The sequence below is a fragment of the Haemaphysalis longicornis genome, unplaced genomic scaffold (assembly GCF_048455015.1).
Source record: "Haemaphysalis longicornis isolate Haplotype H1 unplaced genomic scaffold, Haemaphysalis longicornis Haplotype H1 scaffold_5, whole genome shotgun sequence".
Lineage (NCBI taxonomy): Eukaryota > Metazoa > Arthropoda > Arachnida > Ixodida > Ixodidae > Haemaphysalis > Haemaphysalis longicornis.
Genome location: NW_027526385.1, coordinates 16412664 through 16438594, shown reverse-complemented (window position 1 = coordinate 16438594; position 25931 = coordinate 16412664). Strand labels below are relative to the sequence as shown.

Below are 25931 nucleotides of genomic sequence, written 5' to 3'. Positions count from 1 at the left end.
AAAGTTTTCGCAGTGGTCCCAGACACGAAGGAAAGAGTGGAAGCGCTTATCAAAAGTGTTGCAGGGTCCCTTTAAGGACGAGAGGCCGGGAGATCCAGTGGGGGAGTGAGGATGGGGGAGCGGGAGGAGAAAGGGAAAGGTCCCAATTCACACAGTGTACGCAGTTCTAGTTTTGGGGTGTCTTTGAAGCCCGGAGTGTTCTAGCGCGTACCGGCGCTAGAACACTCCGCTAGAAAAATCAGCGTACCGGTGTGTTCTGTTAGTACGCATTTTTGCTCACGGAGATGAGACGTTCTTGCGCGAGGCGTTGGAAAACGAGTGTCCCGGTGTTTTAGCACCATGGCCACATGATGCCACGACGACGACAGGAGACGCCGACAGCCCTAGGGCCTAAAAGGCGTCGCCCCTAACATATAGGGGGAAGGGGGGGGGGTTATGACGATGACCCCAACTTGCGTGATAGGTATACAATTGATCAACGCCCTCTGTCGACTTGACTAAGGTACATTTTATTCAAGAATAGAGATTTCTAAAAATGGGGATGGGACTATAGCATTCCCTCGTCTACATACTAATGAGCTTATCAGTTGGAACAGACCAGAAATAGCCGATCATTGCAATAAGACAGCGAATGCGAACACCTCGGTCAAAGTTATCCCATAACTTTATTTACCTAACAACCACGCCATTAAAAAGCACGCAGCCCGTTTGACGACGGCAAATCTATTTCCACGACATAAGCAGCTTTCGGGAGGTGATTATATAAATTGCAGAACAAGTGTATGAAATCTGCCCGCTTCTCATCAACGCCGGAAGTGGGCAGTTTATCGAAGATAACTGATATCTTCGTGCCGATCCCGCTCGAACAACGATCCTGATTCCGCTCAGAACAGGAGGAGTGTATTAGTACCACGTCGTAAAGTTTCAGTGAAACGCGAAAGCCAACCTTGCGAAATTCACTCTTGAAATGGAATTCAATTCAGTGCCTTCTTCGACTTTTTTAACACGAAAGTGCTTTATTCCTGGATACACCAAGATTTCACTGACGTTATATCCCTCACGGAGATGACGCCAGTACAACGAAGCCAGCGGCCTGTAAAGGGTGCACCCCTGCACACAGTGTCTTCTTGCGGGGAAGCAACCTTTAGTACTAAAGAGTACGTTATACTTAGGGTTGCTCGTTTTTGGGGTCTTATATTTTAACACGAAAGCGTTTTATACCGGGATACACCAAGATTTCAGTGACGTCATATGCGACACAGAAATGACGTCAGCACAACGAAGCAAACTGCCTGTAAAGGGTGCACCCCTCCACACAGGGTCTTCTTGCGGGGAAGCAACCTTTAGTACTAAAGAGTACGTTATACTTAGACCTGCTCGTTTTCGGGATTTATAATTTAACACGAAAGTGTTCGATGCCGCGATACACCAAGATTTCACTGGCGTCATATCCGTCGCGGAAATGATGCCAGTACACCTTTGCCAAAGCGACCCGCCAGCAGGACGTCGATCGCCAAGCACACCCACAAGAGAGCCGCATACCCGGAAATCATGCTCAGCTGCAGATTGTGCTGCACATTTCACTTTCGTGTTTTACCGATTCCTACGACAGAGTAATTAACCAGTTTTTCTTTTTGAGGGGCTCGGTCTTTCCTTTTTTTCTTCCTTCGCGCTCCATCTTGCTGCTTCCTCTGTTCAAGAATTTTAGGGGCCGTCAAGTTGCCTTGAACACCTTTTTTCCCGACCAATCCACCATGAAACTATGTGTATTTTTGTGGAACTAAAGCAATTTCGATCGCACTCTAAAATCCCATTACCACCAGGAAACAATCCGTACAAACACTCCTCCCGTTCTCTCTCGCTCTATCCCTTTCTCTCAGTGCCCTGTGGTCTCCTAATTTCCCATACGCATCGCACGGTGCCCGTACTCATTACGACAGCCCTACGACGACAGCACACGTGGCATATAACGAACGCTCTTTTCAGTTCGTCACGCTCTCAACAACGAGGTTAAGAGGGGGGGACAAACAGGTCGCACACACGCAATAATAGACGAAACCACAAACCAAACCACAAACGCAGCGGCGCCACTCCAACACAGGAAGATGGAAATGCACCGGCACGCGCTGGGGGTATAGCAGTTGCGCCAAGGCAAGATGGAGGGGAGAGAGAGAGAGAGGGGAAGGAGCGGGCACGGAGGAAGTAACTTCCGGCGTGCGCCAGCGGGGTCGACGGAAAGGAGAGAGAGGGGACGCTACGACATGTGTGCGCAGGGGCCTTCCCAGACCCAGCTATTACGGTGTGGGCCTGCGGAAACAGCTGCCGGGGTAGGGTCGCTTGCTCACGCGCGTGCGTGGCGGCGTGATTGACTCGCGACCGGAAGTGACGTCAACGACCTTTCGAAGCACCCCCCCTCCCCTCTCCCCCGTTCTTTTATTTGCTTTTATCCTCTCGACGGCTGGCCGGCGTGCGTACGTGAGCAGGTAAGTGGAACAGCGGTCGGAAGCGGTTCAAGGTGACGGCATACAAGTGCCAACAAAGCACTCGGCGGGGTCGGGCGAGCCAAGCCGGACATTCGTGAAAAGCGAGGCATAAAAGTGGAAACTACCATCAGTCGCAGTCACCGCCTGAAGGAAGCAAACCGCAGGAATAGAAATAAAAAAAACATCGCGTCGATTTTCTACAGGCGCAAGTCGCGAAAAAGGAAAGAAAGAAAAAAGAAACACCTGTAAAACAGAAACACAAAATAAAAGGGCGCTGTACAAAAACGCCGTCGGTATATGTGCGATTTCTTGTGCATGCGCCGAAAAAAAAAAAAAAACCCTGTAGTAGTAAATCGGCCCAGGAGCACCGAATCTGCGCAACGCGTTCACTATGTTAAACGAGATTAGCACTTATAGTATGGTGAATGCGCCACGCTGTGAGGCTCGCCTTCGAGGGGCGCGTGGCGAGGCCGTTTCAAAAATCGCGCCAGAAGTGCTGGGCTTCTCCAAGGTCGACTGCTTTGGAAGCGCGCGACGAAGCTGACGACGGACGAGTCGTGCCGCAGCGCGGTCGGCCTTGTGCGACGCGCAAAGGGGTGCTCGCTGATTGACGTTTTGCGGAGAAAGAGGCAATACATCGCCTCATATGTCTCCTCCCGCAAGGAACAAGTAATCATACGCCATGCTCAGGCATGCGTATTAAAACCTCTACACCTGCGCCACAAATAACACCGGAATGATCCCGATCAGGGAACCTGCAGCAAACCCGGTACATCGGCGACAGCAGAACGCGAAATCCAAGTTCTGCTTTCTCTGGGGCCGCTAAAGCCTCTACAGTATTGCGAGTGACTTGACCACACTGGTAGCACGCGTCGCGAGGCGGACGATACACTGCGCACGGTCGTCGTCGCCTACGCCCTCTATTCCGGCGGACCAAAACCACATCGCCCCTAGGCCTCACCCTTCCCCCACCTTGTCCTCTAACCCTTCCCCCTTTCCAAATCATTTCCCCCGCATGGCTTAAGCCGATAATCACGTGTAATGAACGTTTCGACCAAACAAATATATCGGTTTCTGTCGGCAGGAAATGCCTAGATGTTCCACATCTCACATAACGGCCAAGCGGAAACAAAAAACTTTTGGAGTCCGTTGGCGTCGTGACGTCGCCGGAAGTGACTTCAGTCCCACGCAGCGCAGAGGAACTAATGAACCCTGGTTCCGAAGAGAGACTGAAACGTCCACACTAGTGTCACAAGATAAGGTATAAGAGCACTGCCAGTCAGGCACGGAAGTCAGCAACGGCAGCCATTTTGTCGTGCATCATGCAGTGTTGCGAAATTGCCGCATCTACTGCCTCGCCGTCAACTTCGACCGGGTAGTTTGTTAGCAACACTACCGAAGATGAAGCTAAGCACACTTCTGCTGCTGAAATGCTGTTACACGCGACTTTAGTCGCGCGCACCCGCAGGGCCGGGAAAACAAGCTATACCTACGAGAGTTGACTGACTAAAACGCATAACCAACAACATGGCCGTGCCCATGAACCGTCTCAGTGTAAACAAATGTCCCGTAATGCGAACTGCCCAATGGTCATGGCAGCGGCACGGAACAATGGGAGAAAATAGTGCCGACACTGTGTAACCTTATCTAGTGACACTAGTGCACACTATGCGTGTAAATGAAATAACTTTACAACGACTGAGACGAAACGACCGGGTTGATAGATTTGGCTGCTTGTCTAGCATTCGCTAGACAATTGCTACAACACACAAGGACAAGTTACAGCCTTTCTCGAAAGTTTCTAACCCACGCCGAAAGTTCAGCAACTCGAATAATCTCACGCAAGAAGTTAACCTTCAAGTCCGACTAAGTTGTTCGATGACAGTTAGGAGAGGAGAGTGCCTTCGCCAGCATTTTGGGAAAAAACCAGTCCAGTTTCGCTCAAGACGATCGCTTCTATGTTGAATCCTTTGTGGCCTACAAACTTCTTACGCGGCCTAGAAACTTTTGTCGAAGACTGTACAGGTATGGTCGGCTGGGGCCGGCTATGAAATACGGAACGAGCACACTACTCACCCTGCCTGTGAAGCAGCTGGACGGCGGTGGCCGGGAAGTAGCCCGCGCGCGAGCTGTGGCCAGGGCCGAAGACGATGCCTTTCCAGCGCCCACTTTCGCACTGCTCTAACACCTGCATGGGACAGCGAACGACACCAGCGGAGTCGTCAAAGCTCGTCCCGGTCGATGCCACATCACTGAATTTCCAACATCGTGCTATCCGGAAATTTGGTTTATGCTAGGGTACACTTGTCCTCAAATAATTCGAGGAGGCGCAGCTCGTCTTATTGTTCCTTAACTCTGACGGTGGTAAATTTCTCAGCGCGATAAATACAAGGGATTGCCACTAACGAAATTTCGTTCATAGTTTTTTTATCGTCTCGTGCTATTCATACGTTTAAGAGGTCGCCAGAACGAGCGTGTTTGTTTATCGTTCTTCATTATTTATCGTTCTTCATTATCGTTGCAGGGGGCGGCAGAAAGTTAGATGGGTAGATGAGATTAAGAAGTTTGCGGGGATAAATTGGTCGCAGTTAGCAGAGTACCGGGGTAATTTGAGATTAATGGGAGAGGCCTTTGCCCTGCAGTGGGCGTAGATAGGCTGGTGATGATGATGATTATTTAACGATTCCGGGATCGCTTAGAAAGTGCGTCTCCAACCTACTGCGGAACACGTGAAGGGCACAGGGTCACGGCCAACAGGCACAAAATTCGCGTGGGAAAGGCGGACTACGGCTCTCGAAAACCAGCGCTTTACTGGCGTAGCCAATTAATCAGGTCAGGATTAATCACATGAATCAGTTCGCGCTGCCTGATCTTTGTTGGGGCCTGTCTGCTCATATCGATTCAAGTTAGTTTTCAACAGATAACTGCTACCTAAAGACATGAAGGAATGCCGGAAAAAAGAATCGAGAGCAGTACGCCAACTTACCGTAACCATGTCGCCCTCGCGAAGAATAAGGCACTCGCTGTCATTATGGTCGTAGTGGTCCCGGATCGCCCTGGCCGGAACCGCCTGTAGCATTTCTACAACGGGGGAAAAAACAACAGAAAAAAAAGCTGTGGTTGATTCCTATGTCATAAGAATCGGTAAAACATGAAAGTGAAATGTGCAGCGAAATCTGCAGCTGAGCATAATTAGCGGGTCGGCAGCTGTCTTGTGGGTGCTCTTGGCAATCGACGTCCTGCTGGTGGGTCACTTCGGCAAAGGTGTACTGGCGTCATTTCCGTGACGGATATGACGTCAGTGAAATCTTGGTGTATCCAGGAATAAAACATTTTCGTGTTAAAAAGAGGACCGGAATTGAGCCTATGCAACGCGCCGCACTCAACAGCGAGCACGCTTAACCGCCACACTAACTATGCCCGTTTTGAAAGCGGTTCGATTCTCTTTGAAGCGTACACAATAGGGGAAAATGCTGTGGGATCTATGCCTTATACGTAAACATCGTCTCCAGTCGAGTCCCGCTATGGTTAACATACATCTCACAACGTCCTGTGATCCCGACGATTGCTTACGCAAACAACGAAAGCACCACACATCTTGGGGTGCCTGGATGCCTGGATGCGCGCACTCCAATCCAGGCTCCCTATCGCAGCGCGACCTACCGGTAAGAACCACCGTTCGAAAAACTAGACATTACGTCAGGCAGCTAATGCCCCCAATTTCCCACCGCTGTTTGCAGACAAGGACAAACTGTACAGCGCGCATGTCGACGTTACCTCTGAGCAGCACCTTGAGGTCCCTGGCAGCCTTGGAGCTCGAGAAAGAGCGCACCAGGTCCAGCGCGGTCTGCTCCGACGAGTTGGGCTTGTTCACGTCGATTCCGCTCTGTGGACGATAAAATAGGGCGGGGTGCAGGGTGCAAAGTGAGCTTCGTGAAATACGCCAGAAGAACGCGCAAGTATCAGGACGAAGCATTTTCTTTTCCAAGGGAACGAGCAGGCGCTGTACAAGATGCGGCTAAAACAATTCATTGGGGCAATTGTACAGGGAAGCCATTCACTCCTATAGCTTTATATTTATGCCCCGCAAGCGTTCCCAGTGCCAAAAGACGTCCACGAGCAGAAATCGTGTTTTAGAGAGAAGGCACCGCCGGAAATTCCATAATCAAGGTGTATTAAACGTTGATTGATTGATTGATTGATTGATTGATTGATTGATTGATTGATTGATTGATTGATTGATTGATTGATTGATTGATTGATTGATTGATAGGTTTAACGCGCCGACGCTATACCTGGCTATGAGGCGCGCTGTAGTGGAGGGCTCCGCATTAATTCTGACCACCTGGGAATATTTAACGTGCGCCTAAACCTCGAAAACACGGGCGTTTTCGCTTTCGATTTCTTTCGACGCGGGTTCGCTTTCCGCGGCCGGTAATCGAACCCGAGTCCTTGAGCTCAACAGCACAACGCCTTAGCCACTAAGCCACCGCGACGGGTGTGCCTTAGGCGTTCAACAGGACATTAACGCTTTCGGTACAAAGTGTTTTGATGTTGCCGGACTTTTTGCTTTGTAAATGTGTGCAACCTAATAAAATCCAAACATCTTCGTTAAATAACCCGCCCGAATGGTTCGGCCCTTTTTCACCGCACTTACGGCAATAACAGGGTCAGGTGCAGAGTTATAAAATTAAACTAACACCCTAAATTTACGGGCACGCAAGGAAACATTTCACGAACGAGGCGAGGTAACCAAAGTGTGACGCACTACACTTTGCAAGAATTCCAGCTTGAAACAAGACGGGAGGGGACGAAGGTCGCAATGGACGGTATTCTTTGTTTGGGAAGCCAATAATGGCATGCTGCGCGATCATAACGCAAACCAAGCAATTCAGTAATTACGTCCGAGAATGCAACCCATTTGCTCTGGTGGCCTCCGCAATTGCTCTTCTTGGTTTCCGCTTATTCTCAAAGCCATTCGCATGCATAATAGCTTCATCCCCATCCAAACATACGACACTGTATACCACGCATTTCGACGCGCTGCAGTGAACATGCAGGAATGACCGTTCCTATTTGCATGTATGTGCACGCGTGTACGTGCATGAAATTAAACATCAGGTAAGCAGCGTGATTTGCATACGTTGCAATAAGCAAGGTTGCGGTTATTAAGGTTATTACCCCACGAGCTGCCAGACCACGCATTTTGAGGCTGCGCACTATACTCGGCTAGGAGCCTGGGCACTGCTACTCAGTGCAAAAAACATACAGACACAATGTCTGTGTTTATAGAGACTACACTGTAGAATGGTTTACACCTTGAGGGTGTAAATCACTCTATAGCTAACACCTTTACACCTTAGCGAGAAAAAAAACACCCTTTAAAGATGTTTTCTCGTTTATAACACCCCTGCAAAAATACAATACAGCATTTTAAGGGGTGTTCTATCGTTAATTACTATTTTAAAAGGGTGTTTTCCTTATTTTCTGAAAGTGTGTTAGTTATAGACAAAAAAGGTGCAAATCGTTTTACAGTGTAATGTGCCCAGCAGTTAAAAGCTATTACGACAAAACGCAGCCGTACGAGTCACTCGATCGGCGCAGTTTACATCAAACATTAAAAATAAACGTACTGAGCCGATAAAGTGCATTACTGTCACGCACAAAAAAGTTTCACAGTGTTTTATTAAAGAAAAAAAGAAGATTCGAGTCCTGAGAAAATTCTCAGGTCGAGAAAACAAACCCGACTTTAAGATAACAAAGTTCAAGGTCGCACTGGTAAGTACAATAATGATGATGATGAATAAATCTTTATTTGCCAAGCTGGTGCAGATGAAATCACACCCTTTTATCGACGGTAACACATGCCTCTTTTGATTCTATCGATAATCAATTAAAGGCAACTCTGCGTCCATTCCGTAAAGGTATCACGGCGCTGATATCATACGCACTCCTCAGTCGCCACGTGCGTGCGAGGCTTAGCGCAAAAAAATAGATTGCCGAAATAATGAGCACGACATAAACACCGAGGCAAGAACAAAACGAGCGCAACGCGCTCGACTAACGTGCCGACCGGTCTGCGCGTCGTACTCGGGCCATACATAGGGCGCGCCTCTAAAATCTTGTTAATCTTTACAAAGCTTCCGCGACCGTGGCGATGTGGGCATACACATCCCCCGATTCTCGCGTCCTCTGACCCGACCCAAATGAGCAAATTAATCTCGCGTGCCGTGAAGCGCGGTACAACCCGGGAAGACAAGCCGCGCTGCAATGCACCGGCTAGAAAAGACAAGAACACATGGCAACCTGTGGGCGCCACAAAGACGCCACCTCCCGTCCGCTATGCCAAGCAGGCGACGCCCCGCCCCGCCCGAAGCGCGAAAAGAAAAAGACTGAGCCGGGCTGCCGTCCAGCGCGCCATCTGGCGGCGCGCTTCCGAAACTGGGTCAAGCGCGCCACGGGTTTCTGACATCCGAGATTGAAAAGGGTCCGGCTAAAACTTGCGTACCTTACCGAAGCACCAAAAGATACGCTTCGGAGTGACCGAGAACTGTAACAGCAGGGACTCTTAAAGAACAGACAACCGATTTTTGTGGAGTGCATGTCATTTAGCGCATATGAAATCCAGCATTTTATATACTGAGGTAACCGCAAGGAACAAACAGGAGGAAATAATTTTAATTTTGCACTAAAATTTACGAAGTCTGAAACGTGGTGACGCGTAACGTGAAGCTACGTTGCGTGTCCAAACAGCTCCGTCGATCTCAACGCGTGACTCAAAAACTGCATAAGGAATAGGAAAGACGGCCCATTATTGTTGTTTTAGCCGGGGGAAAGTTTTTAAACCGCTATTTAATCTCACATGCCGCACGGTTTACTTCCATGGTTGCCAGCATTCCTTTTTGCGGGATATGTATGGCCGGCAGATAATAAAAATTCCAATTTCAAAAGTTATAAGGCGCTACGTATGAGCAAAACCGATTCGGGTTAAGATGTTTTAAGTGATGCCCTTTCATGTGGCTTAGAAAAAAATGTGCTCTGTGACGTCATAGAAACGTTGCCAGAAAGTGGCCAGGGAGTCGCACTCCATCTGTTTTCCGTAATATCTGCATTATTTGTTTGAAGGTTGCGATAAAATTAATACCATTGTTACCGGGGTATAGCACCCTCATAGGGACTGGGGCTGTTGGCGTCTTTTGACGTCGTCGTCGTAATCGTCGCCTCATGTAGTCACGGTACTAAAACACCGGGAAACTCGTTTACGCCTCGCGATAGAGAGCTTCGTGCTTCAAAGACACGAGACTTTTACAGCAAAGCTGTACACCTCTACCCCCCCCCCCCCCCAACGGTTTCCTCTCCGTGGGCAAACACGCCAAGGCGCCAAGAATAAACTTGTACGCGGCATGGTTCACTCCTCCCCAGGTTTCACGTTAGTGGAGACGGGCTGGGATTTTTTTTAATGACCCAAACTTGTATTTTGTCTCCATGGACCCTTTAAAATACGCAATTTGCATACCTGACGACGAACTGGTGAGAGGGCGATTGAGAAGTTCAAAGCGCTAATTTCAGCAGCGACAATTCTTTACTGGCGCATTTTAAAACTCCACTGGTTATGCGTGGGTTTGCAACAGCAGCAGCTCCTCTGGCGGCCTTTGAACACTAGCACGTTATACGTAGTTTTTTATATAGTCGAGTCCAATTATAACGATACCGTTTACAACAATATATCGGATATAACGATTAACAGCTATGTACCGTCAACTTTTGTATTCTTTATATGGTAAAATAAACCGCTTATTACAATGCTCCAGTGCCACGATATCGGATATAACGATTGAATCCGGTTATACTGTTCACCAAACGTGCAAGAGTGACGGCTCTAATGGCGTGGTTTCGCAGCCTGCTGAGGTAATGTCTTCGTAGGAGGCCCGATTAGTGACACAGTCCCTCGGGGACTTTGTCTCCGCCAAGGACATTTACTTTAGCTAGGTGAAGCACCTATAGATACCCTTGGAAAAGATTTGCGCTAGCTTCACACGCGGCAAACAAAGGTGACCGACTATGGCCTCTTTTCCGCAAATTATTAGTAGTACGACCTTGTTGGCGTGCGAATAAAATGTTTTGAGCTCTTTTCCATCTTTTTATTTCGCAACCCGCTTATAACAATTATCGGTTATAACGATGGGATTTCCTTGGCACTTGGATAGTGTTATAAGTGGACTAGACTGTAATACAATGCTATAACTGATACCACGCAGAGTTTACGAGTTGGTACGTTACAATTTGCTACGTTCCAATTTTGGAAAACCAGCGCTAACGTATGCTGCGCATAGAGACGAGAGAAGACACAGGTGTCACGTGTTGTCCCTTGGGCGGATTAGCGCCTTTGTTCCGCCTACCCTCTGTGAGTGAGTGTTTGTTTTGATTTGATCGATTGCAGGGTTCAAAGTGCCGAAGCTACACCTCACACTAGACTTTTTCCTACCCTTTTGGCCGAAAAGGGAGGTGTTGAAATGATGTGGAATGGGTGTTTATATTTACTAAAATTCTGACTTATTGAGCATAATAACTACCTTACGATTAAAAAGTTTTTTTTTTTTTTTTTTTGCAAAAACCACATGTTGACTTATATATGCTCACATTAAAATGCAACATTCCAAAATCAGGGCTAAAATATCCGATTTTTGCGACAAGCCCACCGACTCTATCGGAAGGCTTTCCTCTGCTGGCTATAAAAGCACGAAAAGCAAGAGTAGATTTATTTCTAAGTAAGTATGGACTCGCATGGACCCCATGAACAAGTATGGATGCATGGACCCCCATGCATCCCGTTGGTTTTCTCGTTCAATTCATTTGTAATCCAAGTGTGACTAATTCACGATGAATGCCTTTGCATGTCATCCTGCGCGCTTGGCCGATCCACATTGGGACGCGTGGATGCGCTGCCCACACCCTTTTTTCGGGTTGTTCTCGCGAACACCCTTTTTTCCTCCTTACACCCTTTTTTAGCCAAAACACCTTTTAGAGGTGTGCGCCATGAAAAGCTTTTTACACCCTTTTCGGCCAAAAAGGGTGTAAGAAAGTTTAGTGTGCTGGGCTGTGAGGCGCGCCGTAGTGGAGGGCCCTTACGGAATAACTCTGACCACCTGCATGGGGATTTAATAATGTGCGCTGATATCTCGACCCACGGTCGCTTTTGCTTTTCGCCTCCACCTGAAAAGCGGCCACCGGGGCCGAGATCGAACAGTGTTGTTTTCCCAAGACGGATGCCGCTAAGGGCGGTAAAGCTGCTTAAACCTGCCGCCACATTGATGTAAGATGACTAAAACAAAAAAATAAACATTTTTTAGGGGCGAAGCCCCTTAGGGGGTGGGGCTGTTGGCGTCTGTCGTCGTCGTAATCGTCGTTCGTCTCATGTATAGTCACGGAACTAAAACACCTGGAAACTCGTTTACGCCTCGCGCTAGAACGTAACGCGTACTAAAAAAAAAACATTGGGACAGTCGTTTACGCCTCGCGCTGGAGCGCTCCGTAAAGCGTACTAAAAAAAAAAAAAACACCGGAACACTCGTTTACGCCTCGCACTGGAGCGCTTCGGGTTTCAACGACCAGACACTTTTACAGCAAAGCTATTTACCTATACCCGCCAACTGTTTAATCTCCGTTGGCAAAAACGCCAAGACACGAAGAATACACTCATACACTGCATGCTTCACCGCTCCCCAGGTTTGACGTTAGTGGAGATGGCCCGGGATATTTTTCTTGGGAAGATGCAATTGCACGGATGACATCCACTAGAGCTGTAGTACCTCGAAAAACAACGATTACGTCGCCTTGGGCGACGGCTGAAGATCATACAACAGCCTGATTACGCTCAAAAGAAGCGCAGTGACTCCCACGGAAACGCTGCAGACCGTCGCGAAGTGCGTCCAGGGCGGGAGCGGGTTCTTCTCGAAAAGACAATGACACCGCCAAGCTGCGCCGCCCAGGTGACCTTTGGGACGCACGTTGGCGGCGTGATACGCCTCTAATGACCGCTTTCGCGAGCACTGCGAGCTTCGGGAGGCACCGCCAGAAGCAGCGATGAGATCGTCGCTGCGCTTCACTTTCCTCGCCCAGGTGTCACCGTATACAAGAGAAAGTTGTGGGAGTCGACTCCCAGCACAGCAGCTGTCCCAAGTTCCACAAAGCGTCGGCTCTGCGAAGCACACTCTCGCGTGGCGATGACAAATAAAAGAAAAAGACAGAAAGAAAGAAACACGCCGTTTGTTAACCTGCTCGCATTGTACTCCGCCATTACGCCCACAAAAGTACACACTGTACACCTATCCAGCTTCCGGTGACTACAGACCCGTTTGACAGCGGCACGTGACGCAGGGGTGGGGCTTCGTTCGCGTTGGCGGCGGCTGCCGTCCACCTCACATCGTGCCTCAGACAAGAATACACTAGTACTTAAAGGGGCCATAAACACGAAACACAACTCTGATTAACTTGAAAGAACTAGCCTTTGGTAACTCACTCTGCTCTGTTACGGCGTTAAAAGACGTTCTTTAACCCAAAAAAACGCTAAAAATAAAGAAAAGCTTTCACATTTCATAGGGATTAACGGCGCACATAGACGAGGGCACTCAAGAAAGAAAAAAAAAACAAGACAAAGCGCTTTGTCCTGTATTTTATTTGTTGAGTTTCCTGGTCTAAGTGCGCTGTTGACCCCTTGAAGACGTGCTAGTCCACCAAGCCACTTTCAAATTTCCCGCTACACGACGTCAGAGGTGACGCAATAAAGGGAACCCTTAAAACGTAGCTATCAGTGTGATAGCTGCACGACAGTTGGTCTCTTTTTTTTTTGCCTGCTCAAAGCAGCTCTGAGCAGCTCCAAGCAGCTCCGTATTTTATTTGCCCATAGAACATCTATGGCGGGAGCAGTTTTGGGCTGCCTGGAACTGCTCAGAGCTGCTCTGAGCAGGCAAAAAAAAGAGACCTAGTATTAAAGTGATCGTCGCGGTAGCTTATCGGTGTCCACCAATCACACAAACAGAATCCCGTGACGTCATAGAGAAATCGACAGTAAGTTTAGCACAGTTTGGGTTTGGGCCGGTTGTTATCGCTGATCCATGACGTCTTGTAGCGCAAACAAAAAAAAACCCCTCCGTGGCCTTGTCTGATAAGGGGATTGGCTATCTGAAAGGGGGATGGGTTTCACTAGTGTCACTAGATAAAGTTACAGAGTATCGGAACTCTTTTATCCTATTGTCCCGTGCCGACGCCATGACCATTGGTCAGTTCGTCGCATCACGTGACATTTGTTTACACTGCGACGGTTCATGGGCGCCGCAGTTTTGTTGTTTATGCGTTTTCTGTCGTTCAACTGTGGCACTCTCAGCTTGTCCTCCCTGCTTAACGTCGTTCCGAAGGCAAATCAGAGATAACGCATGTTACAGCATTTCAGCTGCAGAAGTGTGTCCAAAGCGGCCGTGTTGCTGCGTCTTCGGCAGTGTTGTTTACAAATGTCAAAGTTAGCAGTGACCTCGTCAAAGTTAGCAGTGACGCCGAAGCGGGAATCTGGCAACACTGATACACACCAAAATGGCCACCGTTGCTCACTTGCGCGCCTCAGTGACGGTACTCTATAATATCTTGCGAAACTAGGTTCCACCTTAGTCGACGCTTCTTGCTGCCTCCTCTAACGTTGCATCTTTGTGCGATTTATTTTGTGTGCGAATTACACGATGCCTTGTTTCTTTTCTTTTCGTTGTTGAGTATGATAATGTCCCGCATGACTGTTTAAATTCGCGGCATTTTTAAACAAAGCTCGGTTGGAAGTTAGTGCTTGTGCCCGTCACCTCTTACTGTGGTTGTCCGTTTTAAAGCCGACGCCCCTTATGGGCTAGGGCTGTCGGCGTCTCATGTAGTCACGGTCTAAAACACCGGGAAACTCGTTTACGCCTCGCGCTAGAGAGCTTCGTGCTTCAAAGACACAAGACTTTTACAGCAAATCTGTATACCTCTACCCCCCAACGGCTTCATCTCCGTTGGCAAAGACGCCAAGAATACACTTTTACACTGCATGCTTCGCCCCTCCCCAGGTTTCACGCTAGTGGAGATGGCCCCGGATTTTTTCTTTATTCGAACTATGACGTCATCTACTCTAGTTTGTTCCCTGATCCGGGAAGCTCGTTTCTTGCCCCTAAGTGCTATTCCTGTCATTATTCGTTCCATTACCCGTTGAGTCTACCCAAGTTTGCCTGCCGGTACTCACCTACGGGGCAGAAACTTGGAGGCTCAGTAAGAAGGTTCAACTTAAATTGAGGACGACTCGGCGAGCGATGGAACGGAAGATGATAGGTGTAACATTAAGAGACAAGAAGAGAGCGGAGTGGGTCAGAAAACAAACACGTGTTAAGGACATACTAGAAGAAATTAAGAAGAATAGGTTTGGGCAGGGCATGTACTAATGCGAAGGCAAGATAACCGCTGGTCATTAAGGGTAGGAGGGTGGATCCCTAGAGAAGGCAAGAGTGGCAGGAGGCGGCAGAAAGTTAGATGGGCAGATGAGATAAAGAAGTTCGCGGGGATAAATTGGTCGCAGTTAGCACAGGACCGGGATGACTGGAAATCCATGGGAGAGGCCTTTGCCCTGCAGTGGGCGGAGATAGGCTGCTGCTGCTGCTGGTGGTGATGATGATGATGATGATGGTGGTGGTCGTGGTGGTGGTGGTGGTGGTGGAGTTTGCCTGCCTTCTAGGTGTTTACTAATGTGCCGAGTCTCAGCTCCGTATGCCATCACCTAAGTATGCACTGGCTGTATATTTATTGCACAAACTTGAATTTCATTTTCACGGCTTCTTTAATAAACAATGCAGGGGAATGCAAAGACCTGCTGTACACCTCACCTGGAGCAGCAGCCGTACGGCGTCCAGCTTCCCGTGCATGGCGGCTTCGTGAAGCGCCGTGCCCCGCAACGTCGACCGGTTGATGTCGGCGCCGGAAGCCAGCAGGGACCTATAGACGTTTTCGTCCATTCAACATGGATAACAATACACTTGGCATGTTCTGGACTAGTGCTGGCACATGCGCAGCAAGGTCGTCCTGTCGGTACGCCAATCAAATCGACGCTGACACTGCCCCATGATCGAATGGTTGCTCCCAGGACGAAGAAATCGGTCTACATATATTACAATTGAACTTGGCACGCACGGACGCGCTGATATTTTGACGCTAAGCACTGTGGAGCATCAGGAAATGGGCGGCAACGGTCTTCAATGCGGTACGCAATACGCTCCGAGAAACACTTTTAGGGGCGAAGCCCCTTAGGGGCTAGGTATGTCGGCGTCTCATGTCGTCGTCGTCGCAACCATCGTCTCATGTAGTCGCGGTACTAAGAGACCGGGACACCCGTTTACGCCTCGCGCTAGAACGTAACGTGTGCTAGATGAGCACTGGAACACTCGTTTACTCCTCGCGCTAGAACGCTTCGTGCTTCTATATAAAAAACGAAACTTTTACAGCAAAGCTGTATACCTCTACCCCCCAACGGTTTCATCTTCGCTGGCGAAAACGCCAAGGCGCCAAGAATACACTTATAAACCGCATGCTTCGCCCCTCACCAGGTGGCCAGGCCCGGGAATGTTTTGAAATGCTTATCTTAGCGAACGCGTGAGAACATTTGTTATAATATTACTGCGGTTTTCTGGAGCAGCATTACCGACTGCACGGTCGCTTCCTCAACTGGAAATGTTTGTTTCTTTTTTTGGTGTTTTGCAGTGTTTGCAGAGCACAGGTTTAAAGGAGCCATGAAGAGAAAACAAAAGTTTGTTTTATTCGAAAGATTAGGTGTTTCATAGTACCCCAAGCGCTTTCCCGGAAGCAAATGATGCTTTATTCACTGAGAAATAAGGCAATTTAAGCCAAAATTTTAAATCTCCCGCTAAAATTGTACATTTGGTGACGTGAGCAATGGTGTCACACGGGCCGGTCCATGAAACAGATACTTAGTATGTCGACTCCATATAGCACCCACACGCGGGAGTCGACCGAGACGGCGGCCATTTTAAAAATGCTAGTAAAACCTAGTGCACCCGCAGCCCTAGTCATGGAATCGCCTGATCCGGAGAACAAAACTCTCGCCGAGGAGCTCGGGCTTGCATTTAACAACCTCACACCACTTGAACGCTCAACGCTTCTAAGTGCACGAGCGGCAAGAGTTGTGGGATACGCGGTGGACGGGAAAGCGACCATTCCGCGATAGCCACAACAGACGAACGCCCTGCCGTCGGCACCGCTGCCTCGTCAGCGCCGTCGCCACGGACGAATACAGACTGGTACGTATGTGCCGTATTTTTATTACGGTTAATAATAGTTCAACTTCAGTAGCAGTATCGCTTATGCCAGTTGGCCGGTGTCGTGTATGGAAAGCCGTTCGCGCGAGCTCTCTGCTTCGACCAGAAAGATACGAGCGTCAATGCGCGGTGTTTACGGCATTTTTCCTCCAAGGTCAGAGCGCCTCGAACCCGAAAATTCGTCTGCGCGACGGCGAGATGTCGAGCTCGGCCAGGCGGTTGTTTCGTACGCATTGGCGCACACGCTTGTGTGCTCGTTCGGAACTTCAACCGTTTACTCCACCGTTCTTTGTCATAAAAAGAATGCGCAGTATGTTTCACGGGCATTTAGCTCGCTATGCAAACTGTAAGCCCTGCCTAACATGCGTTTGCTTTTGCCGGCCTCCGCCAATCGCAGAGCTTAGCCCATGTGACGGCATAGGTTCTGTTGCGGGAAATGAGCTGGTGGGTCGCATGACCATTCCCGTTTTTCCTAATTATGTAGCTTATTTGAGCGAAGTTTGCGTTATAAGTGGTGTCGTTATGGTTCTAACGAGGCAATCTTTCGAATGAACCAAACTTGTGTTTTCTCTTCATGGCTCCTTTAAGCATGTTGGCACAAGGCAAATCGTTTAGTGCGTTTATCGTTTCTACGGTGCGCTATATTGCAGCGACATCCATTAAAGTGAAACTATGCCGGTTCTGCGATGTTAGCTTGTATTCCCAAACTCGGATCACGTAACATGTGATGCCATCGCACTGGCGTAGCTGTTGGCGGTGGTGTTATCGTCTGCTCACCGCCGACTCCACATCATGTGTATTCATTGACGTGACGGCAGTTTTGTGCTCTAACGTGCAATGGGTCATGTGCTTCATGACCACTGACACCCTTTTCCTTCTTTGCCACAATCAAGAAATTCTGAAATGGTCGTTCCTTATAATATCCGACGAGACAGTGCGCAGAACAGCTGTCTCTGGTATATGCCTGTAACATTTATCGCGGCACTTAAAATTTGGGACTGAGCATGTCGGCGTGCATGTGGTACACGGCTGCGAGAACACATCGCACCCAACAACTGTACGTACCTGATGATGTGCGTGTGTCCATTTCTGGCCGCCAGGTGGAGGCACGTGGTTCGTTCATTGTCCAACGTGTCCTGCCTGCTCTCGGAGAGCAGCTGGCGACACCTGGCGTTGCGAAGGAGCACCTCCACCGCCTGAGACACGATCCCGGAAGACGACACGTCGTTACACGGGCTCGGACACGGGAAACCAGCGCCTCGCGAGCGAAAATTACACGACTGAGATTAAGAGTTTCCTTAAAGAGCTGCGGTTTTGTGGAACGAAAATTAAAGGCACCGTTTCGGCGCAAGTGGCCCCGTAGTGCATTCCATCGCAAGCAGCACATTCGTAGCATCATTCCTACATGGCACGGGATGTTAGATAGTGATAGCATAGCGGGAAAACTGTCCCGGTACCGTACCCGGTATACATGCGCATGTGCAGAACCAGTTTCTGCGGTTCTGACGCAGAACCGTTTCTATCGCAGAAACGGTTCTGCGCATGCGCAGAACCGTTTCTCCGACAGGGTGTTTCAGAAGGCAGCAGTTACACTACGGTGGCCGTATTTCTGTCAACGCAACTGCACAGGCACGGTATTGACGGCGTGCATGCCTCGAGTACGCAGCCTTCACTAATCCACGTGGGGATCTGCCGGGGAGGCAGGGAAGATGAGTCCCAGCTCCGCAGCGCTATAGTGAATTAGAATATTCTAGTTCACTGTATAGCAGCGCGCTCCTCCGAAGTTGAAGCACGGACCCAGTCTGAAATCACAACAGGAATACCGCAAAAGCCTAACAGGAATTCCTGTCGTACGACAGAAAAAAACTTTGTTGTGACAACAGAAGTCCGGTTGTTCCGACAAAGCCATCTGTTGTTGCGACACATATTTCTGTCGTAACGACAAGGTCAATTTTCCCAGCGACAAACTATCCTGTAGCCACAACAGAACTGCCATTTGCGTTACTCTTCACATTGGGCAATGACATTCAAACCACGCGCAACTACTGATGGAACATCGGGATCACGAGACAAAAATTCGGCACGGCGGAACATCAAAATCAGGACCCGAATACGACACACGACAAAACATCCGAATCCCGACACGACAAGAACACGTCAAGACGACATTACGACAAGCGAAAATACGGCAAACTACAGAATTTTTTCTTGACGTTTCTTTCAACTGAGGAGGCTTCAGACTTTATCTCTCCGATTTCACAGACGGAGCACTAAACGCTTGAACGTAAAAATGTGCATAATTGAAACCAAGTGTTCTCTGGTGCGGCAAAAAGGCGGCCGTATACGCACCCTCTGCCTGCCGAACTCGCACGCCAGGTCCAGCGGGGTCTTGTGCTCGCAGTTTCGAACCAACGGGTTGGCGTGGTAGCTGAGCAGCTTCTCGATCTGCCCGCGGGAACATGGCAACGCATTTCGCACGTTAAATGTAATTCACATTTAAACGAACAGACAATCAATTTTTTTTAATATACTTCAAACACCTTAAACCGAAAGGAGTTTGCTGATAGCGCCCTACAACTTTTGAAAACAGAATATTTAGATCTACCAGTCACACGTGTCCCGCTACAAGGAATGCAGGCAAACCATGACAATCAGCCATGCGGCAACATACTTTCAACTGCACGTGATATGAAAAGTGGTATTTAAAAACTTGTCCCCGGCTAAAACAACAATAATGGGCCTCCTCGATTTACCATTCCTGGACGGTCCGCGGGCAGTCCGAGGACTGCCCCCGGACCGGAAGCCCCATAGGAATACATGGGAAAACCGAGCGCCTGATCGCGTCTTGGGCAGTCCGTGGACGATCCGGGACTGATAATCGAGGAGGCCCAATGTGTAACCTTTCCTCCCCATTCATGCGGCTTTTGAATCACGCATTGCAACAAACGCAGTTGTTTGGACACGTACGTTAATGTTGCGTTTCGACACTAAATGGCGCCACCTTAGAAATTATTGGCGCCACCTTAGTAGAAACATGGTGCCACCTTAGACTCAGAAATTTTAGTGCAAAATTAAAATTATTTCCGCCTGTTTATTCGGAAATTCCTTGCGGTTACCCCACTATATAAAACGCTGGATTTCATATGAACTGGCGGACATACACTCCACAAAAATCGGTTGTCTATTCCTTTAATACCCCGGAGGTAAAATGCTCGAACGGGTAAAAACTATCCAGATTATCCATTACATGCTCGCAACATATGCCAGTTCTCCTGTAACTGTCACGAAACAAAAACAATGAGGTGAGATATGTTCTAACGAAATACTGCACTGATCAACACCTTTTGTACGCACTTCTTCATGAACACGAGTAATGTCCGACGAGTTGTCGGCGTCACAACCACTTTCTGCCAAGTACGCAAAGAAACGCTGCGTCTTAACTTGCCATCTGTCCCCTTCACTGGCCCTATACGCCTCGAGATTCGCGATCGCTGCGCCGCCTGCCGCCGCTTCTCCGCGGCGTTTGCGGGATTAGCACTGCGTGGCTGATAGGTGGTCATGCAGTGTTTTGGTTCTCTTTCGCTTCTCTTTGCCTTTCCGCGCACTAAACAACTTGTTATGGTGACGTCTGTAAGCTAACTGCACGTTTAGGGCACTTTAAAAAAAACAGCTGCGTCTTGGCAGAGTGCTCTTGCGCCAACAGCTACTCGAGGAGGCGGTTCTGCGCGCTTCTTGGCCGCTCTTGCGGCCCTCGGCGACGGCAGCAGCATATCACTGCTGTCACCTTCGAACACGTCAGCACAAGTGAATTCTATTTATTGTCGCCTCGTTTAGACCTGATATTGGCACTGTAAGAGGTTGGTTCGTTTTGCAGCGCAGACAACAAATGCGGCTTTGCTTCGAATATGTACGTCGTAGAAAAATATGTTTCGGGGATGTGATAACCCGATAGCTGACAAAAACTTGTGCCTTTTATGGGAATGTAAGCCACGCGAAAATGTTAAGTACACTCAAAGGCTGTGCATTGTCAGATATGTGCCCACTCATGCCTTATAGTAAGAACCAAGGTATATGTAATGAAACCACGGGAAAATGAATGGTCTGGAAGTCAGGAATAAATAGTATAGCAGTACGGGAATAAAAAAACCGAGTGCAGCTTCTGAAATGCTAAAGACGTTTGTTTGAGCAAGGTAGTGTTCACCAGACCAACTAGATGCGAAATGCACTGATATTTCGCTAGACATGGGGGGGGTAAGGAGGAGGACGCTCAACTGTCGTTTACAAATGCGGAGCGAAATCAACGAATGAACGTTTTGTAATCACACACACAAGCTGCGTGTTCACTTTTCGTTTTTTTTCGCCTTCAACGAACGGCTGACCACTCGGCGGACGCCTTTTTTGAAGAATACAGGGTAGGAATTCACAAGCGATACGAGGTGTCGTTGGAGTAGTTGATTGATTGATTGCAGGGTTTAACGCGCCGACGCAACGGAGACGATGAGGCACGCCGTAGTGGAGGGCTCCGGATTAATTTTGACCACCTGGAGATCCTTAACGTGCGCCGAAATCTCGTACACACGGGCTCGTTGGAAGAGTGTCGTATCTGGTGAGGGTCTCTGATTTCGGTTTATGCTAGATTCTGCAGTCTTTCTGTGTCATATGTTTCGAAGAAGAGTTTGGTCACGGACGCGGATTAAGCCCATCTTCGCGCTTCTCGTGGAGGATAAATGTAACAAATGAACCTTTGCGAGCGCTCACCTCGGGACAAGACGACCCAGCATAATTTTGTCGTGGTGTGCTGACTCCGGAGTGTAATTTTACATTATCCATCGTACTTCTTTGGTACAATATTTGTGAAATTTATGCCGCATTGGCTTGTTCATGGTACTGATCAATATCTGATATGTGATATTGGCAGGCGTAACTTGCGTGCTGTCAGGTATGAGTGCTCCACAGGATTTTGTAAGTGCACAAAGTCGATTTACATCATAGTGTTTATGGTCGCAACATGACCATCGGAGGAAACACTGCTTACGGAGACACTGTCACTAAATTTCAGGGCAGCGGAATTGCAATCAGCTGCATATGCAAATGCTGGCTTCGGGACGCCGGCCTGTGACACACGCCCGGCGCTCACATAGATCTCACTAAGATCGCGTCATAAACGTTTATACCCTCGTGAACACACCACGCTTGCAAACAGAGTGCCTGCTCCACGTTATTCGGTATTTCGAACGCGGACAAATGGTAAATCGCTGTTTTGAACGAGCCCCAAAAGCAACGGCGACAGGGGGGAGCGGGCCGGGGACTCCCACGCCTGCTTTCGAAACGGGCCGCTAGGGGGACTTCAGTGGCGCCCCTACAGGCCGCGCTCGAGGCGTATAATAAGCTTTACCCTCCTCCCCTAAAGGGCAAATTCTGTGGCAGTATTTTGATGCGGGGATTTCCGAGCTGGCTATTATCATCGCGCGCGGTGTTCGCCGCCTACAGCGCTTCTGCTCAAATATGAAGACAACATATCTCTTCTTCACTGAAAGCTTCCTCCGAAGGAATGCTTTAGAAGTACACGTCTCCTACGTCAACAGCGCCCCCTGCCCTTCCCTCAAGGATGGAATTATCATCATCATCGACAACAGCCTACTCAGCTCCGCTGGAGGACAAACGCCTCCCCTCCTATCGACCTCCAACCGCCCCTGTCCTGCGCTGCTCGAGTCCATTCTTCGCCCCCGAATTTCCTTACATCGTCGCTCTATCGAGTTATTGGTCTTCCCATTGCCCTAGACCTGTCTCTCGGTATCCACCCTGCTATCCTGGTAGTACACCGTTTGTCGTTTCGTCTCACTACGTGGCCAGCCAAAGTCCACTTCACCAAATCGATTCTCCCGCGTCAATTTCGAAACGGAGACACCCACCACGAGCACGTGTCCGTGCTGCGCCGCCAGGTGGAGCGGTGTGTCGCCCATGTTGGAGACATCGTTCACCGACGAGTTGTACTCGAGCAGCAGCGCAACGGGCTCGGCCTGGCCCTGCCACGAGGCGTAGTGCAGTGGACGCATGCCTGCAGAGAGAGAGAGCAAACGGCATACGTCGACGTTAGCGGTATACGACAGTCAGAACGCTAGCGTTAGTTCTGGGCGGCATCAAAGGCGACCGCGCTAGGCAAGAACTATAGGCTGGGCAGAACCCCACGCAGTGGCCCCGCTTAGTAAGGCCAGCGTCCTTCAATGCTAAGGCGAAACGTTAAGGGGGACCCATCTGTTAACATTCCTACGGCACTTCCTACCTCATGACCTACTATGGGGCCTAGGAACCATCGGGCCCAAATGTTCACAACGGCTAGCTTGCTTATTTCAAAAATATGTCCGTCCTACTGAATTAGACATAAAAGTCTCGCTTGCTAGACAGCCAGCGCCATTTGGTGAAAGCTAGATAAACGAAAACGTGCATCTGGTCTGCTTTTAGGTGCTAAGCCCGTAGGGGCTCGGGCTGTCGGCGTCTCCTGTCTTTGTCGTCGTTTCACGTAGTCACGGCACAAAAACACCTGGACAGTCGCTTTCCAACGCCTCGCGATAGAACGCTTCGTGCTTCAAAGACACGAGACTTTTACAGCAAAGCCGTATACCTGTACCCCCCCCCCCCCTACCCTCAACGGTTTCATCCCCGTGGGTAAAAACGACAAGGCGCCAAGAATACACTTGTGCGCTGCATGATTCGCCCCTCCCCAGGTTTCACGTTATCGAAAATGGTCCGGTGTTTTTGTTTATTTATTTCATTACAGGAGTGATATACTTCAAAAAGAACAAAACTGGGCCTTTAGGAACATCGATAGGTATTTGCAAAACTTTCTGGGCAACAGCGCGAAAAAAGACGTGGACGAAGGGAACGGACAGGACGAGCGCTCGTCATGTTCGTTCCCTTCGTCCACGTCTTTTTTCGGGCTGTTGCCCAGAATGACGCCATGCCAACTTGCCCAGCTCACCACTCTATTAGCAAAACTTCTCGTACTGGTACACGATGGTTTTGAAGCTTGCGGGTCATGAATTCGTTACGCCTTTCGCGTGGAACTGTCACTCACGCAACACCTGCCTCAGTTGGTGAGCCAATTTATTATTCCGATACTCTGCACTCAGGCGTCGGGCAAGACGCGTCAAGTGAAAAAAATTGTGGGAGCAATACACGCTGCAAGTGTGGTCGGACTGTGTAAACTACTTTCGGTGCTGCGTTGGCACACTGCGTTCAGGGGCTCACTTGAGTTTTACACAATCCGCTGTGAGATTGGGGATGATCATCTTTAAGCAGTAGCCCTACTAGCAGTCAAGGGTTTGACGAGAGTTCATCTGGGCCGGCATTGTACGAAGAAACCGTAATGCGGCAACTTAACAAGTAAAAAAAGTATTAAAAGTACAAAGGTCTTTGTACTTTTTTTCTTTGTCAGTGACCGCATTACTGTTTCTTTAATTAAAGGGGTCCTGAAATACCTTCCGCCGATGCATGGATGTACATGTACCCAAATAAAGCAATGTATTTGCAATCTCCTCCCGCAAGAATTATGTTAGAGCGATGAGTATTAGCTGAGAAATCGTAAATCAAAAACCGCGCATTATCGTCGCTCCGCGTTTCCTCCTCCTTTCGACTTACTCTCCGCTGTTGACGGCGCGCAAGACTTGCCTCCCATGATGCTGCGCTCCGCAGAGGTGACGTACTTCCGCTATTGTCGTCTGCTACGGGCAAGCTTTGTTGACACAATCCGCTCAAGGCTGGAAAAGCGAACGAAAAATCTGGCCGCATGTACGCGGCGGCCTGGCCTTGCCGTTTCGCGGTGTACGTTGCTGGCGGCACATGACTTTTTATCGGCGGCGAACTCGCAGCCGCACAAGGAGGGTCGTGCGCTCGTTCCCTTGATGCACCGCGCACTGTTTATCCAAAAAGCGCCGTATCAGATGTGGCCCCGCTGGTGCCGGGTCTTATTTTGCGGCGGTGGTAATTCCTGCCGGCGGCATGTGAAGAAGTCATATTAAATCGATACAGAACCCGTGCACAAAACGCTTCAATCATGTGACCAGTTCAGCTTGGGGCGACGCGTGGTGGAGAGCGGCAACGTTGGCAAAACATGCTCCGTCGCGGCTCCGAGCTTTCTAGCGCTGGAGCGAGCGCCATTTCTTTGACAATCTCAAACATCGGTTGCCTTGGTAACAAGGCACAAACCGCTCCAGAAGTCAGTTACGGTTGCGTGATCCCGGTTCAGCTTGGGGCCCCACTTCGCGACATGTGGGAACTGCAGGCGTACCACTCACTCCCATTGGGAAGTGCGAGATGCGTTTGGCATTACAGGAGGCGATGGTGTGTGTGTGTTGTGGACGCCTTTGTTTCGCGATGAAATGCGACGTTGTGCTTCTGCGGGTGGATAGTGCTTCCCATGGTCTGGATTATCTTTCTCGTGCGACGTACGACTCAACCTCGCATGGGGTATGTGCAGTGTGCGTGGCTAAAAGCCATCGGCTTGTGCGCCAGAGTTAAGTGACTTGCTGTTCGTCCCCGCAAACCGCGCGCGAGGTGAGTACCGAATTTACGACGGGCAGGAGGCAACCCATCCTCTGTCAATCGTGGTTCAGACTTTCAACGCATGTTGTGACGTTGTGTTCGTTAGAAACGCATCTCTGGATTGTTTTGAAGTTGAATAAAATGTATGCGTCAAACCAGGGCATTCGGCTCAGGGCGTTTTCTGCGATTGCACGAAAGATGTGCCACGGGGCTTCAACGCTTTCTTTATGGAACCTACTCAGGTAACAGAATATCCATGTCGTGTTATGGCCGTGTTGCATTCAATACAAATGGTTAAGCGTTTGTTTTACACTTGTTTCGTTTGTCGTAAAATGCCCAAGCACTCCGCTGGCAGATCAGCCGGCGAGCCGACGCTGAGCAGACGACTCATCTCTTTGCCGGAAGTGCGTGAAAAAGCCGCCCAATAGCAGGATGTCTAGCTCATGACGAACATCTGGGAATCGATGATGTAGACATGTGAAGATGGCGGCGTCCAAAAACACGAAGGAAAGGGTGAGAAAAAAGCGACAAACTTTGCAACAAAAGTGTGAGCTTTCCGCTGCGCGTA

At 49.2% G+C, this 25931-nt stretch overlaps 1 protein-coding gene across 1 annotated transcript in view; it reads right to left on the bottom strand.

Moving 5' to 3' along the window:
* LOC144137919 (uncharacterized) overlaps positions 1-25931 on the bottom strand; it is a 510196-nt gene that overhangs the window by 256894 nt on the left and 227371 nt on the right. Inside the window, exons 4-10 of the mRNA XM_077669938.1 lie at positions 22735-22880; positions 19172-19267; positions 17888-18018; positions 15377-15485; positions 6261-6369; positions 5470-5564; positions 4560-4671 (exon numbers count right to left, since the gene is read on the bottom strand). Of these exons, the coding sequence (XP_077526064.1) occupies positions 4560-4671; positions 5470-5564; positions 6261-6369; positions 15377-15485; positions 17888-18018; positions 19172-19267; positions 22735-22880 (798 nt within the window). The remainder of the gene's footprint in view (positions 1-4559; positions 4672-5469; positions 5565-6260; positions 6370-15376; positions 15486-17887; positions 18019-19171; positions 19268-22734; positions 22881-25931) is intronic.